General features: G+C 44.3%; 1 protein-coding gene and 1 long non-coding RNA gene across 3 annotated transcripts; one reads left to right on the top strand and one right to left on the bottom strand.

The window, feature by feature from the left end:
* Positions 1-301: 301 nt before the first annotated feature.
* polh (polymerase (DNA directed), eta) lies at positions 302-5,349 on the bottom strand. Its single transcript, XM_079731083.1, has 10 exons — positions 5,115-5,349; positions 4,547-4,681; positions 4,224-4,459; positions 3,587-3,765; positions 3,268-3,371; positions 2,846-2,965; positions 2,587-2,710; positions 2,378-2,443; positions 1,952-2,124; positions 302-1,582 (listed from the first exon to the last, which is right to left on the bottom strand). The coding sequence occupies exons 1-10, from the start codon at positions 5,249-5,251 to the stop codon at positions 562-564; spliced, it is 2,295 nt and encodes a 764-aa protein (XP_079587209.1). The 5' UTR covers positions 5,252-5,349; the 3' UTR covers positions 302-561.
* A 3,646-nt stretch (positions 5,350-8,995) lies between these two features.
* Positions 8,996-11,790, top strand: LOC307070472. 2 transcript variants are annotated; one of them, XR_013811560.1, is made up of 9 exons: positions 8,996-9,109; positions 9,324-9,653; positions 9,770-10,075; positions 10,232-10,304; positions 10,486-10,571; positions 10,748-10,779; positions 11,000-11,092; positions 11,196-11,259; positions 11,458-11,790. It is a non-coding gene; the product is annotated as an uncharacterized lncRNA (long non-coding RNA). The 2 variants fall into 2 exon arrangements; XR_013811561.1 differs by having other exon boundaries at positions 11,196-11,790.
* The last annotated feature ends 3,256 nt before the right edge of the window (positions 11,791-15,046 follow it).

Below are 15,046 nucleotides of genomic sequence, written 5' to 3'. Positions count from 1 at the left end.
ATGAACATGGGTTCGAACCCTTTAGCTGTTATGAAGTATTAATACGAACATTGGCAGTTGTTTACTATACTTGATCAATGTAGTGCGTGTGGGACGTGGTGTGGGTCTGACAAGGCTTATCACCTAAAGCTGTACTGCTCTGACCTTTCAGATTAGCTCTGGGCCTCTGCTAGATTTCCCTGACAACACCAAGTCGTCTAAACATTTGAAAACTCACTAATGATTGTAAAAATAAGTATATATTCCTTATGCTTGATGGTGTACAATACATCTAAACACAGGCGTTAATCAAAACAAAAGGTAAGGTTGAGAATATGCTTGTTTTTATTTGTACACCATTTTTTTTAATCCACAGACTCCATACAAAAATATATAAATATCCGAAAAAGTTTAATATCCCACTATAGTTGTCATATATCTGCATTTAATTTTATTATTTAGACATTCAAGACAGGCCAAAAGACTAAAATACTCAGCAATTATGATAGAAAATCAAGTCATTCTTCATGGAAACCCATAACCCCTAATAGCTTGGGTAGCGTGGCCCACAACAACACATCCTCAGTTCTTCTTAAAGAAAGAATCCAAGGGCCCCCCTTGGGGTCGGGGTCTTTTCGACTGGGGTCCAGACTGTCCTTTGGACTTCGACTTCCCCCGGGTCGCTTGGTTCGTTGCGGAAGCTCCCGTTGCGGCGGACGGCGGAGAGGCAGCGGACAGAGAGGAGCTAGCCGTGGGGGTGGTGGTGGTGGTGGTGGTGGAGGAGGGCGAGGTGAAGGACTTCTGGAGGTCCAGAGCAAAGTGGTAGTCACTGTGCTCGGGCATATCCCAGGCCAGCACCCGGAGGCCACAGTGCTCACAGGCCACCAGGTCCTCGTCGTCCGGGCCGGCTCCAGGGTCCCCAGGAGAAGGGGGAGGTCCATCGTCTGAACCCAGCACTATGCTCAACTCTTGACCCGCAGACGGGCAAGCGGGAGGTTGTGAGTTCTGCTCTGCCTGAAGGGCTGAGGCAACCGCCCCAACGATCTCTATTGGGCTGGTTGTAACACGTTGGCCCTTGCGGGACCTGCCTGCCATTTGTAACCGTCTCTCAATGCTTTTCCTTTGAAAGAAAGACGAGATGCCACCGTCTTTCACCGGTGAGGTGTGAGAGGATGAAAGTGTGGTGGAGGAGCTTGGAGCTAGAGCCGCTGTCTCCGACTGATCGCTTGAGGAAGCCACCGAATGAGAGGCGGGCGGGGCGAGTAAAACCGCAGAACCTTCCTCATCTCCATCTTGATCCTTCTCTTCTTCTCCTTCTTCTTCCTCCTCCTCTTCTTCTTCTCCTCCAGTCCTCTGCCTCTGTTTCTCAGCAGCTCTTTGGAACAGAGACTGGATCATGGTGGGTTTGCTAGGAGTACCGCCACCGCCGCTGCTCCTGCTTCTCAGCCCAGAGGACACGAGCCCCCCTTGGGAAACACTGGCAGGGAAAAGGGCATGGGAGGAAGTGACATCACTGGACAGGAAGCCGGCTATCCCTCCTCCAGCCAAGGGGGTGTCGCTGAACTTGCTGGCGGAAATGTGGAGCATGGTGAGAGCTGGACTCCTGGAAAATAAAAACCCATAAAAACGTTTCACTTACAGCACATGTAATAGATTATCTGTATTGCTCTACGCATTACCAGCACTCAAGCATGCTTCTTATCCACTAAATTAACACTAAAACACACTTTAACACTAAATGTCCACAGCTAAGTGGTTTGGTTAGGGCTTCCTGCTCTTAGAATGCCTACAGGTAGGCTTGACATTGGGAATCAAACCCAGTACCTTTAGGCTAGGAGCTGAACACCCTAGCCACTACAACTATCCTGCCCACTACAATACAATTATTCTACACAATGCATAAGTATAAATAACAAAACGACACCTAAACAAAATGCTACACGATCAACGTCATGGGGCTGATCCAGCCTACCATGCTGCCTGGTGGTTCCCCACTGCGTTGAGGCTCTTGATGATGGAGAAGCTGTCGCCGGATATCTTGGCGACGTCGTAGCGGACCAGCGGGCAGCAGCGGGAGAAGCTGCTGGGCTTTTTGTCTCCGAGCTGTCGGACGCCCACCGTCAACTGCCTGGCCACGCGCCCATTCTGCCAGAACGAAGGTAATAACAACATAACCAAACACTGGATTGAGGACTATGGTCATTTGGCAGACACTTTCATTTCTTCCGATACATCATTAAGATAGCAGATACGGATCATGCCTCTTGCTCAAGGATTCCGAAGAGTAGACTGCAGACATTGGGGTTAAAACCCAAAACCACGGCCCTTAATACTTATCAGCCCAACAAACATCCCGTTCCGATCTAAGTCCAGAAAAGAGCAGTTTGTTTACACCCACCATGTCTCGGTCCTTGGTCAACCTCTCCTCCAGCTCCAGGGCCAGCTGGTGCAGCCAGTGTTTCACCTACACAGGGGGTTAAATCGGTCGCTTATTTCTCCTAATTCATAACAAAAACATGTTCAATTAAGTTCTGATGTCAAACCCTTGCCATGTTATTCTTTTTACTACATTTTTGAACAATAAATAAAAATACACATTTTTCTAACCTGCTCAATCGTCCCTAGCGAAGACTTTCCAGCAAAGTTTTTGCTGCAGCCAATGGACTTTGGGAGCTGCCTGGGTTTCACTGGTTCAAAGTCAACCCCCCGTGACAAGTCATAGAGCCACTGACTGCAGAGACAAAGACAACAATTGGTGTTAAACAGAGGTTCAACCAACAAAGACTTGCATCAAATGAGCATGTGTGGTGTCAGCCGGTGAGTTGTTTTTCGCGCTTGCAAGTACTGTAAATTTCCCGGGTCTTACCCCGTTTTGTCCCCAAAGTGCTGTCCCAGCTGAGCCTTGGAGAACTGGGTGAGCTCTCCCATGTTCTCCACACCCAGGGTCTCTGTGATAGACACCCCCAGCTTCCCTCCCAGATTGCGACTGCATGGACAGAAACACATAGCACATACCACGTCAGTGGGCCATAGGCTCATTCACCACTGTGTTACCTGACTGGTGATAGCTAATGAATTAACTGTCATTAAATCAAGATTGCCACGTAAAATAGAGAAAATCGTTCAGATACAATTAAGTAAACAGCTGCAGAACAAATGCTCCATTGTCCAGGATTAAACATTCAGGTCTGCCTTGTTTCCCAACCCTAACTAGGTGGCTTAGGCCTTATACCTTAAGCTCATTTCAAATATATCTGCTTTCAACCATGGGTTCAACTGTATACTCACATCTTACTTACAGGTAGAGAGCTGAACAGCTCTGCCACAGAGTCCATGGGCAGCACCGTTTGTCGGTTGGGCTTATTGAAAGCACAGGACAATTTGGCCAGAATCTGGAAAGGTAATTAGTAAATTAAAACATTAATAAGAAATAACATCTAATTAACAGCAACGTTGTGTTTTGATTCCTATCGCTACTCTGCACTTTTTGATTGTCCTACGCCTCACTTGTAGATCACTTCAGATTATAATCTGCCATATGGCTACAAACAGTTTGTTTTAATCTTAGTTTAATCCATGCAGTTTCAATTAAAGCACGGCCTCCCACCTTATTGTGTGATATTCCAGCCGAGCAGCGGAAGCCGGTGTGCTGCTCCACGGCCGCCCTCATCTCTTCCACGATGGCGGCCCCCACGGCTAGCTGGAGCTCCGCAGAGCCATGGCCCTCCGACGGGGCTGGGGGGACGGTCTCCAGCCACTGTTGTAGGCCCCTGGACCGCTGCTCCTCTGGGGACCACAAAAAGCCGGTAAGGACGGGGGCTGGGGACCACGGGCTTAAATGACTTAAGTAAAATCATAACAAATGTAAAGTGTGGCATACAATAGTATAATCGGCAGGATAGTCTAGTGGTTGGGGTGCTCGACTCCCAGCTGAACCAAAGCCTCTGCTAAATGACTTAATAGTAGGCTAAATAGTATAGGACATATAGAGACTACTGACAGTTAACAAGAATTATGATGGTTACAAATACAGGCAACCACTAAAAACATAACATCTTGAGTAAGAGCAGCCTACTGTCCTTCGCTGTGTCTTTACTCCAGGCCTTATATGGAAGTGCCAAACTTTTTACACAGTCTCAATATGGTAATTTAGCTGAGCAACGTAATAAACAGTTTTAATAATAAGTGTCTGTCGTGTTATATGTATTCTTAAAGGTAGAGTCAATTAGTGACCCATGTCTTACCTTTGTCCAGGGACTCTGAAGAAACTCCTTGCTCAGGGGAAGCCTGAGCAAGTGGGAACCCCTGGATGAAGGTAGTTCGCAGTAGGACTGGATCCATCCGCTCGCCCGCCGACATATTCTTCAGCCGGAGTTTAACCGCATCAGTAAGATCCATGTACGCCTCGTCAATACTCGCTCTCTCGATGACGGCGAAGCGCGACATCACCTCGATCACCTCGACACTTGCCTCCCTGTAACTGAAACACGATCGGTGTTTGGTTGGTTAGTTGTTTGACAGACCTCCAGACTGAACAATAATAATTGATGAACACGACAATACTCACTGTGTGAGGTCGGCCTTGCCGTGGGCCTCTCGGACGCGTGCCACACGGAGGTCTGGGCATAGTTTCTTTGCATCGTCCGCCCACATGTTGCGAGTGACACCGCACGCCCTTGCCTCGTAACTCACCGCTATAATGCTATACAGACAGTCATTCAAAACCATGTTGACTCATGCATATGTACATGACAGTTTCACATGTCATTTCAAAGCGTTTTGAAAATCACTCATTACAAAATACAAACAATCATCTTCTTTCAAATGATGGCGAATCTATCACATCCTAGATCATAAACCAAATGACAGTATGCCACTAAAACTAGTATTTTTCTGGTAAACCATTTGGAGTAATGACTCCATAACGAAGCCGATTGTCTGACTAACTGGCTTTTTTGTTGTCTGATTCTGGATTTGCCCTGGCTATGCAGAAAGATAATAGTCTTGACTATCTTGAACGCCTCTGTGGCTGCCCTGGACTTGCTCTGCTGGTTAATAGCACTTCGATCGGTGGATAGTTCGACTATGTAACTTTAGGCTTTTGTTATGACGTTTTAGAAACGGTAGAAGCTCACCCGCCTCCCTTCCACGTTTTGTATTGCGCTACCACACACGGTGTGTTCTTCAAAACTGGGTTGATTCTTTGCTCCACTGCCACGTAGAAGCAATCCATGTCTACCAACGCCACCACCCTGTCTTTTCCATACTCCATTGATGTAGAATCCTAAGTATACATCGAGACTATGTTTCAAGGTTATTCGAAGATACGGGATTACAGACTGCCTCAAGTGCAATAGGATCCATCCTCCATCTTCAAAATTCGCGCAGTGCTCACGCGCCTGAAAAATACGTCATGGCCAATAGTCGAGGAGCACTCGCCAAAGGCTTCTTTCTTTCTGCGGGTACATTGAAACGTCACTCGCCACTCCCACCACCTGATACGCCCACCACACGAAACGCCCACCTGGCTGTGCCTCCCATGTTATTCCTGCAGTGCAGGAGGCTGCCGTTTCAAAATCGCATTCCCAGAACCCTCGTTTTGAGAACTGCGGGATTTTCTAACTTCGATACGAAACTATTTTCCGTTCGTTTTAAGGCTAAGGGAGTAATGCTGAAAACAATGTATGAGATTGGTTCACTATTGAGCGTCAACGACCAAGCAGTAGCCTAATCTGTGAAAGGGGCTATCCTTTTGGGCAGTAGCGTCCCGTCAACGTGCATGCCAAAGTGCTTGTTTTTGCCATTGACATTGACATGCCATTGGCCCCGATTATATTATAACATTATGGAAAGGATCCCTACAAAGAAATACAACTTTTTTTTTTACCTTTCGCTTGATCCGATCTGTTTGTCATTGTGTCCAACCGGTCTTGCTCCAGAAGAAGTCTCGCCCCCTCTTGTTGCCGTGTGGTGGTCCATGTTAGTTCCTAAATTAATCGCAAATAGTGTCCAGGTTGAAAAGTCCTGAAGTTCGCCTTAAAAACGTTTTCAAATAACATTTAGGTAAAGACATTAATAAATTGTCAATTCTATATGGTTCGATAGTGATTGTTAAGTTTAGGTGATTTGTTTGGAATGGTTAAGTTTAGGAATTAGGTTATGTACGATTAACTTTAGGCATTAGGTGAGAGATGGTTAAGTTTAGGAATAAGTTTGGAGATGGGGAAAGTTTGGGTATTAGGTTAGAGATAGTTAACTTTAGGTATTAGGTTAGAGATTTTTAACTTTGTGTATTAGGTTGGATATGATTACGTTTAGGGTAAGGGCTAGGGTCAGTTTTGGTATCTTTAGATATGGTTAAATTGAGGTATTCTTGCCGTACACACGCTTAACACACGCCTTGCGTAACACACGCCATCACCATACTAATCCAGGAATTTATAGACTAGATCCTAAACATTTCTCATGGCTGTGATTGGGTAGGTATTTTAGCCATACAAAAATGCAATAAACATAAAAAAAATCGTAATGGTGCGAGCATAGTAAATATAAAACCAATTTTTATAGTAAAACAAATGTATTGTATAATACAATAAATCCGTACTTATATAATTAGGAAGTTGCATTCTTGCAAAAGAAAAGGAGAAATAGTACATCATTTACCAGTTTTACCTTAAATGCCCAAATGATGCATTTTTTTTTTTTGCGTTCGGTGTAAAACGAGCAATAAGTGTTCTGCTCGCCTTTGAAAAAACGAGGCTTAAGTGCGCTGATTTTGAATGTTGTCCCATATGTCGTCATAAAGGATCTAAGCTCCTCCCCTTTCTCTGCCTTGCCCGACCAGAGAATTTGTGAGTGCTCTCTGTGAGTGCCACGTGTGTGTGTACCCTATCCTATGGCCCGTGGCTACAGCCTGTAGCATATGTGATGCCCGACTCCACATCTCAGGGGGGGGAAGGTCGCACAGACTCGGGCTTGGCGCCGTTGGAAAGCCGTTTCTCCCTTTTGGGGGGGCGCGTCTAACTTCCGTATCTCTGGCACCTTCCTGTCAAAAGATATTCACAGAAAACGGCCTGCACCGGGGTGCACTTCGGTTAAAACCCCCTATCCTAACCCTAACCCTAACCCTAACCCTTCTCCCGACTCGCCCGATTACCACTCCGCCTGTGTGTGTGTGTGTGTGTGTGTGTGTGTGTGTGTGTGTGTGTGTGTGTGTGTGTGTGTGTGTGTGTGTGTCTGTGTGTGTGATTACACCACACTGTAATGCAAGTGTTTGCTGTTGGTGTTATGGCGCATAACACGTTGGTTCTTTTTTGGGTTATTAAGGTTGTTAAGAAATTTGGGGGCAAGAAACTTTGGCTTTAGCTCCCTGAAGTACATGAACAAGGCCGCCTTAATGCACGGGCTTACCTGGGATGAAGCCCCAGGGCCTACGACGATCAGGGGGCCTATCATGAGCTGCAGTAAAAAAAATAAAAATAAAACCTTTTTTTTTTTCTTTTTTTTACTGGCCCATGATAAGCCCCCCGATCGGCGTAAGCCCAAGACAATGTGATTAATGCAGGCCTGTACATGAACTGCGACATGCTGCCTGCCGCCAGTTGCCGTGAGGCACCACCGCACAGCAGCGGGCAGCGCGTGGTTCAGTCTACTTCAGATTGATGTGGAAGTGGAAGAACCAGAGACGTCTGAGAACCTGACAAAGTCTTTTGTGATTCATAATATCGTCTGGAGGCGCACACAGCTTTTGGCCGTGATAATATGTGTTATATGATATAGAAATCTATGTATTATATGATATTATTTAGATATACAGCTCCAGGACTGTAAGTGTTGTACACTTCCTTGTTATTCTGATAACCGTTCTGCTGTTTGTGTTATGGCGCATAACACGTCAGACTCTCGTCTCTGGTATTTCCACAATGAGACTCGTATTGGGCATGGGCGTCAGTTTGGTTAGAAATGTGCTGGGGACAGAGACGCATTCGGAAGTGCATTTTCAGAAGTGCTGGGTACAATGAGGATGCACTCTTTTTTCTCTCTTTAGTGCCGGTAATGAAACGTTCTGAAAGACGGCATACTTGTGTAGCTAATTACTAAGGAATAAAATGTATACAAAATCTGTCTGGCACGTTTTACGAAGCAAACGTTTCCAAAAGGCACACGGACATATGACCCACTATGTTCTGCTCCATGTGTCCAATGTTGACAACGTGACATGACATGGCTAAGCTACCAACATAAAGAGGAGCTAGGAAAGGAAATGTTTAAGTTCAGAAGGGGCAAACGTGTGGCTACACAAAGCACTACAAAAGTCGTCAAGATTGAAAAATTAAAAAATATTTGTTGCACAGCTGGACGCTGTATCACATCATGAGCTGGCTGTTCTCAATTCACAATATTAACATCAAGTATCGTAGCGAAGTTGCAGATGTGTTTTATTTGGCATTTTGTAAATCTGCATTTTGTAAATGAAACGGAAACGGACCGGATAAGGAAAGGGGGGGTTGGTTGTAGTTTTTTGCTCGGTTTTAGCCCTACTGTTGATACGGAGAACCGAGTGAAAAGACTGCAACCAACCTTCTATTTCCGGTTCCTGTATGGTTTCCGTTTCATTTATAAAATGCCAAATAAAACATGACAGAAACTGTATTTCGCTACGATTTGATGAGGAACATCAATGAACACCACAAACCACTCCATGAGTTTCACATTTCTGAAAACGAACGTTAAGGGGTGTTTGTGAATGCCCATAGCCAGCCATTGTGAAGCAGGCAGGGGCAATTCGAAATTAGCCAAATACTCGAGACAGGACCAATATTCAAAATTTCGGTATTCACAACTCTATTTCATAAATCAAACATACATGCATCATGCAAGTTAACTCTATTTCATCCTAGACAAACCAGAAAGCGGGCTCAATGTTCAAAATACCGGAAATGTCCTTTAAATAAGGAAGTTGCATTCTAAAAAGAGGGGAAATAGTACACCGTTCCTCAAATAGCAAAACAATTCACTTTATTTTCTACCCTTGTCACAAACGCTCACAAAGGCACTCTCCTCCAATCTACCGACTTTGTGAACATGGCTCCTTTTCTTGGTATCATTGTAACCCTCTGTGGACTTACAGGTCAGTCGCATTCCTTGAGATTGATGCAGACATAGTTGATAAATCTCTTGAGACTACTTTAGACCATGATGTTAATTGGGATGATTTTTTGGGATCTTCATCAAGAAGGGTAGGCCTATTAAGCCAAAACAGTTGTGTATGTTTGTAATCTATTTCTGTATGATCGATATCCCCCGCTCTATTTTAAATAGATACATGTGTGGTTTGTGAATAGGAACTCACGGCATCACTACAGTGAGTAAAGAAGTGTCCGTGAAAGTAGGGGCCAGGGTTTCAATTCCATGTCTCTACGAACCGAGACATAAGAACAGCGTTAAGTACCTTTGTAAAGGATGGGCTTGGAGTTCTTGTTCTGTAGAAATCAAAACCAACTCCAAGAGTAGTTCTCCAGAAGGCCTGTACACAATCTCTGATGACCCGGATCAAGGGGTCTTCACCGTCACCATCAAAAGCCAAAAGGCGGGAACACAAACCTACTGGTGTGCTGTGGAGAAACCTAGAGCCTTGGATGAGAGAACATATTTCCAACTATTAGTGTCCAAAGGTTAGTGTGTTTGGTTTACACACTGACACTTAGGATTTGATTGAAATTGGCTTGAAATTGGCTTTTTGGAAGAAGGCTATTTGAATGCTCTCTGATAGAAGTTATTTCTCTTTCAGGCAAGTCTAGTCTGTATGTCGATCAACAGGAAACAAAAGGATTTGCGGGAGATAGTATTAATATCAGTTTTCACTCTAAAACACTCGGCAAACCAGGATGGTGTAAACTGGGCCACTGCAAGGAAAAACAGGATGGCTTAATTGAAGGTTCACAAGTCTCAATTGATACACGCAATCAAGGTTTTTTTGTGGTGACTATGAAAGACCTAGACATGGAAAGCAGTGGTTGGTACATTTTTTTCCAAGGAAAACTAAATATGCCAATACATCTTGCCGTTGCTGTAAATACAAAGACAACGAATACAAGTAAGTTTAAAGTTTAGCGTCTAAAGGGATTAAAAAATATATTTTGCCAAGTTGAAACATTTCCACTTGTATACATTATATATGTTATCAACAACAGGAATTTGATTAATGAAATTTAGTAATCTCTCTAAGTTGTGTTACTTCCACATTATGTAGCAACTGTGAGCACTTTGTCAGAAGTGGTGTCCACTAAAAAGATTACAGAGAAGGAACTTGAACTTGTTACGAGGTCAGTTCCCTTTTTCTCTCCTCGGTGACCTCACCCAAATGTATCTTACATCTGACCGTATTTCAATTAAATGGGTAGAAATGTGTGATGGCTGTAAAACATAATTTTTTTTACATATTCTTCAAGTATTGTTTGTGTCGTGAACAGTTTTGTCAATAAAGGGTGCTCTTTTTTTTTACAGAAACGACCTAAAGAACCTGCTCCTTCCTTTGGGCATATTGCTGTTCACTCTATCAGTGGCCCTGTTGGTTTTGTGGATGTTCCACAGTATGTTGAAACATAACTTTCCATTTCTTGAAATTAAAATGCAATATAAGTTAAATTTGTAATTGTTTTTTTTATTTGTTTATCTGTTAGTTTTGTTAATATTATACAATGTATTTCTTTGATACCAATTTTATTGTTGGCTTGTTATTTTTACAAAAATAATTATTTTCTTTCAGGGCGAGCCAAAAGAAAACGTACAGCAATCACAGTAAGATGAGGCTACATTTTGATCTCCATACCACCCTTACATGGTAAAACAAACCCTGAAATTGAACAAAGTCTGACCCAGAGGGTGCACGTTTGGATTCTACCATAAATATGTTAAATGAAAAATGCAATTTGATGTCTATGCATTGACAAGAAAGTAATACAACAAAATCCAAACAAATGTAACACTATCTGACAATGTTGTCTCTTCTCCGATCAAGGGGTCGTCTGAAACAGACGTTGTTTACAGTAACGTGATGCTGATGCATTCCAGCGCAGCACAGAATATACCTACTGATGGCATGAATCTCAAGGTAAATCCTCTTCTTGTGATTCATTTAATTCAGGCATTCATTTATTGAATCATGTCTTCTTTCATTGGTCATCCATTATTTTATTCCTTGCTCATTAATTCAGAGAAACCCGCTGGAGGATGGAAATGTAACATACAGTGTAATTGCCCCCCATCCAAGAATATAAGGTATGATAAATCATCCATGCCATTCAACTGATCATACGCTAGGGACTTCAACACTGAAGATGACTTTCCTTTGCATTTTGAGTAGGCTACCATTTATGTTACATGTATGCAATATAAATGTGTTCTCCCTGTAAACTATCCAGAAATGATGCACTAGTAATTATTAACAACTGTTTCCCCCCCTCCCCACACACACAGAAACATACACACCCATAGCCCCCAGACACACTCACACACACACACACACACACACACACACACACACACACACACACACACACACACACACAAATAAACACACACACACAAACACAAATAGCAAGGATTTGCCTCAGAAAAAGACGATACATAAACAATGGGTTTCTTCTTGAACCCAAATGTTTTTCAGTTGTTAGTTTTATAACTTAGATTATTTTTTAATGTATCTTCAAAATATATTTGCTTATTATCTTTCAAGTTATGAGTAAGTTACTAGTAATCAAGTTGCAATTAGTAACTTATCAAGCAAGTGCTAAAAAAACGTTGCTTATGTATTCTTCACCTATATATTTAATATTATGTCATTATTAATTGGTGTCTAAATGAAAAACATGTAAACAGTTCTGAAATGAAGTTGCTATATTCTTCTATACTCTACTGTACTGTATTCAATAATCAATAATTAATGATTCAATAAATAACTATATTATTATTATGAGGCATAACAGCATTTAAACATTTCGGGAACCTAAATGAGCTCGATTTGCCCCTTGGTTTAAATTCCTATTTAAATAATGTGTTCATTTTGTGGTCTTATCCCTCAATTTATAAATTACCTATTTATTTAGACCTATACATTTAGTCTATCTGTTATTAATTTGTTGTAATAGAATATTTTTTATTTCAATATAGCTATAATCAATTACTCATTATTATTATTATTATTATTATTATTATTATTATTATTATTATTATTATTATTATAACTATAGAGTGGCGAAGTCACGCCCTTTCCGGTTGAGCCCACGGGACCTATGAGATCGAAAAATATGAATGGTTTTCAATGGAGAGAAAGTAATTATTTTCTGGTCCTTGTCTTTATATGCCCTGGATTACACATATGTTGTTTGTGGATTTAAATGATAATTTTTCAATCATTCAAAGAAAACTAAAAAATTGCGCGAAGAAGTTTGATAACGTTAGGTTTTGTGTGAGGCCCCTTTGTGAACTACAGCTCTTCGCTGCTCTCGACGTCACCACCCGCACTTGGAACTCCGGTACAGACATGGCGATCTCTCTGCTCCACTTCACTGAGTCAACATTATGTATTAGTATGACCGTTTAAGTTGAATTACTGAAATAAATGAAATTTTGCACGATACTCTAATTTTCTGAGTATGACCTGTATCTTATTCGCGTCGAGAGCAGCGAAGAGCTGTAGTTCACAAAGTGGCCCCACACAAAACCTAAAATTATCAAACTTCTTCACGATTTTTTTTATTTTTCTTTGCATGAAAAATTATGATTTAAATCCACAAACAACATATGTGTAATCCGGGGCATATAAAGACTGGGACCAGAAGATAATTACTTTCTCTCCATTGAAACCCATTCATATTTTTCGATCTCATATGTCCAATGTGGTCTACTGGAAAGGGGCGTGACTTTGCCACTCGATGCTGATGGGGAGATTGTCGGTCTTGTCCACACCAGACACAGGGAGCGTGACGTCACATACGAGGCGTGTAGTCTTTCTCATTGTGTTTTTCTCAATTGCACAATAAACGGTCAAACTCTTGAGACTGGGAAGACTGGGACCAGAAAGACTGGGACCAGAAGATAATTACTTGCTCTCCATTGAAACCCATTCATATTTTTCGATCTCAAAGGTCCCATGGGCTCTACCGGAAGAGGCATGACTTTGCCGCTCTATTCTGTATTTACTACTACTTTATTGCTAGGCGTGTTTCAGATCGTCTTCATTTGCGCGCATGCATGCTAGAGACTTGAGAGCATCCGCCGGAACTCGTCAGAAATACGTCATGTTCCCACCACATCAAGTCGGACACAGGTGCACGTCTCGTAGTTTCAAAAAGCATATGGTGTGATCCAGATGCCTCGGACACCAGGGGCCTCTACAAATTCGCTTTTTTGCATAGGAAATTTCCCGGAAGGTGACCCGGTAGTACTTGGCGGAGAGGTGGTTAGAATTCTAAAAACGCTTAGGAAAGGAGCCTTGATGCATACTTTAACCCTCCTTTAGCATAGGTTACTCCTGATGCATACGGAGGGAGCTCCCGCGAGTTTTTAAAGTCATGTGACATGTCGCATAGGGAAGTTTTCTTTCAATATTCGCTCAGTATCTCACTATGGGACACGCCCCTCGCGCTTGTCCCCCAGAAGCAATTTTACATTACGCCAGTCGTGACTGGCCAACAGATGTGACGTCTGCCTGCAGGGGAGGGACTCCTCCTACTACATAAGTCCCGTCGTCACGTCATCTCTTCAGTCTTTAACCTCTTCTCGCTCCTAGAAGCACCTCTCGGACAGAAGTTGTGGACGGCTTAGCATACTGTTCCCAGAGCGAGCTAACCCCTCGGTCACCGAACGCTAGCCTACATCGCTGCAACTGACCTCTGTGAGGCAAAACAAAGCTAGACTGTCACCAAACAGTAGCTGCTACTATCCGTACTAGCTGCTAGTACCCACACTAGCTGCAATCCACGTGCCCAAGCTGACCTGTCACCAAACAGCGGCTGGGCATAAGCGGAAAGCGGAGACCATGCAGTTCGAGGTTGAACCTACCCTAACCGAGGGCTCGGGGAAGCCTCCGACAAAGTCCTGCGTGTGCGGGAACAAGATGTCGGGAGCGGATAGCCACACCGCCTGCATTCGCTGCCTTGGGCTGGAACATGCCAAGGCTGCCCTTGAATTCCCGGCCACCTGCGAGCATTGCGCGCGGTTTACTAATAAAACCCGCAAACGCCGGCTGAATAAGCAGGCGAAGCTCTTCGCAGAAGATCCGGTAATGGGGGTAACCGACCCACCACTACCGGAGCTAGCGGGAGGTTCCCTGGGGCTCGCCGCCCCCATGGGCGCCAGCTGGGGATCGGAGGTGGACCTCACCGAAGCTTCCCACCCGCTGGAGTTGACTCAACCCGACGCTATCGAGGCTAGCCTGCTGGCAGGGCCTGACGAGGCCGAGGGCGGTTACTCCGAGTCGGGGGAGGAATCTATTAGCTTCGGCTCTGACGAGGATGATGATTCTTTTTCCCCCCGCACCGCGTCGCCTATGGTGGTCGGCGGCGCGTGCACCAGCTCCCTGAACCCGGCCGTCAGCATGGACCTCCACGAGGCCTGCAAGAGGGCGGCTGCGAGGCTGAACATCGAGTGGCCTGAGCCCCCGGTGGAGACCGCCACATCTCGCTACGAGGGCAAGCGACTCCCAAAGGCGAAGACCTCGACCAGCCTGCTACTTCCGGCCTTTCCCGAGTGCCTGGATGAAGCGACTCGGTCTTGGAGCAAGCCTCTCTCAGCCAAGATCCCTGTCCAGGGTGGCTCAGGGTTGGATTGGGCCGGTATGGAGGAAAAGGGGTTCTCCCACCTGCCTCCGGTTGAACCACTGCTGGCGTCGCACCTCCACCCCACGCAGAAGTCCGCCATGACTTCGGCGAGCCCTACACTGCCGTCCAGAGCCGACTCCTTCCAGTCGTCAATGACCGAGAAGGGCTACAAGGCGATGGCCACGACGGTGAGGGCCCTCAACGCATCGTCGTTGCTGCTGGCCTACCAGGCTGAGCTGGAGGTT

The sequence above is a fragment of the Pollachius pollachius genome (genome assembly GCF_949987615.1).
Source record: "Pollachius pollachius genome assembly, chromosome: 2".
Lineage (NCBI taxonomy): Eukaryota > Metazoa > Chordata > Actinopteri > Gadiformes > Gadidae > Pollachius > Pollachius pollachius.
Note: the sequence above shows the minus strand (reverse complement) of the source record. Positions and strands in the feature narration are given on the sequence as shown.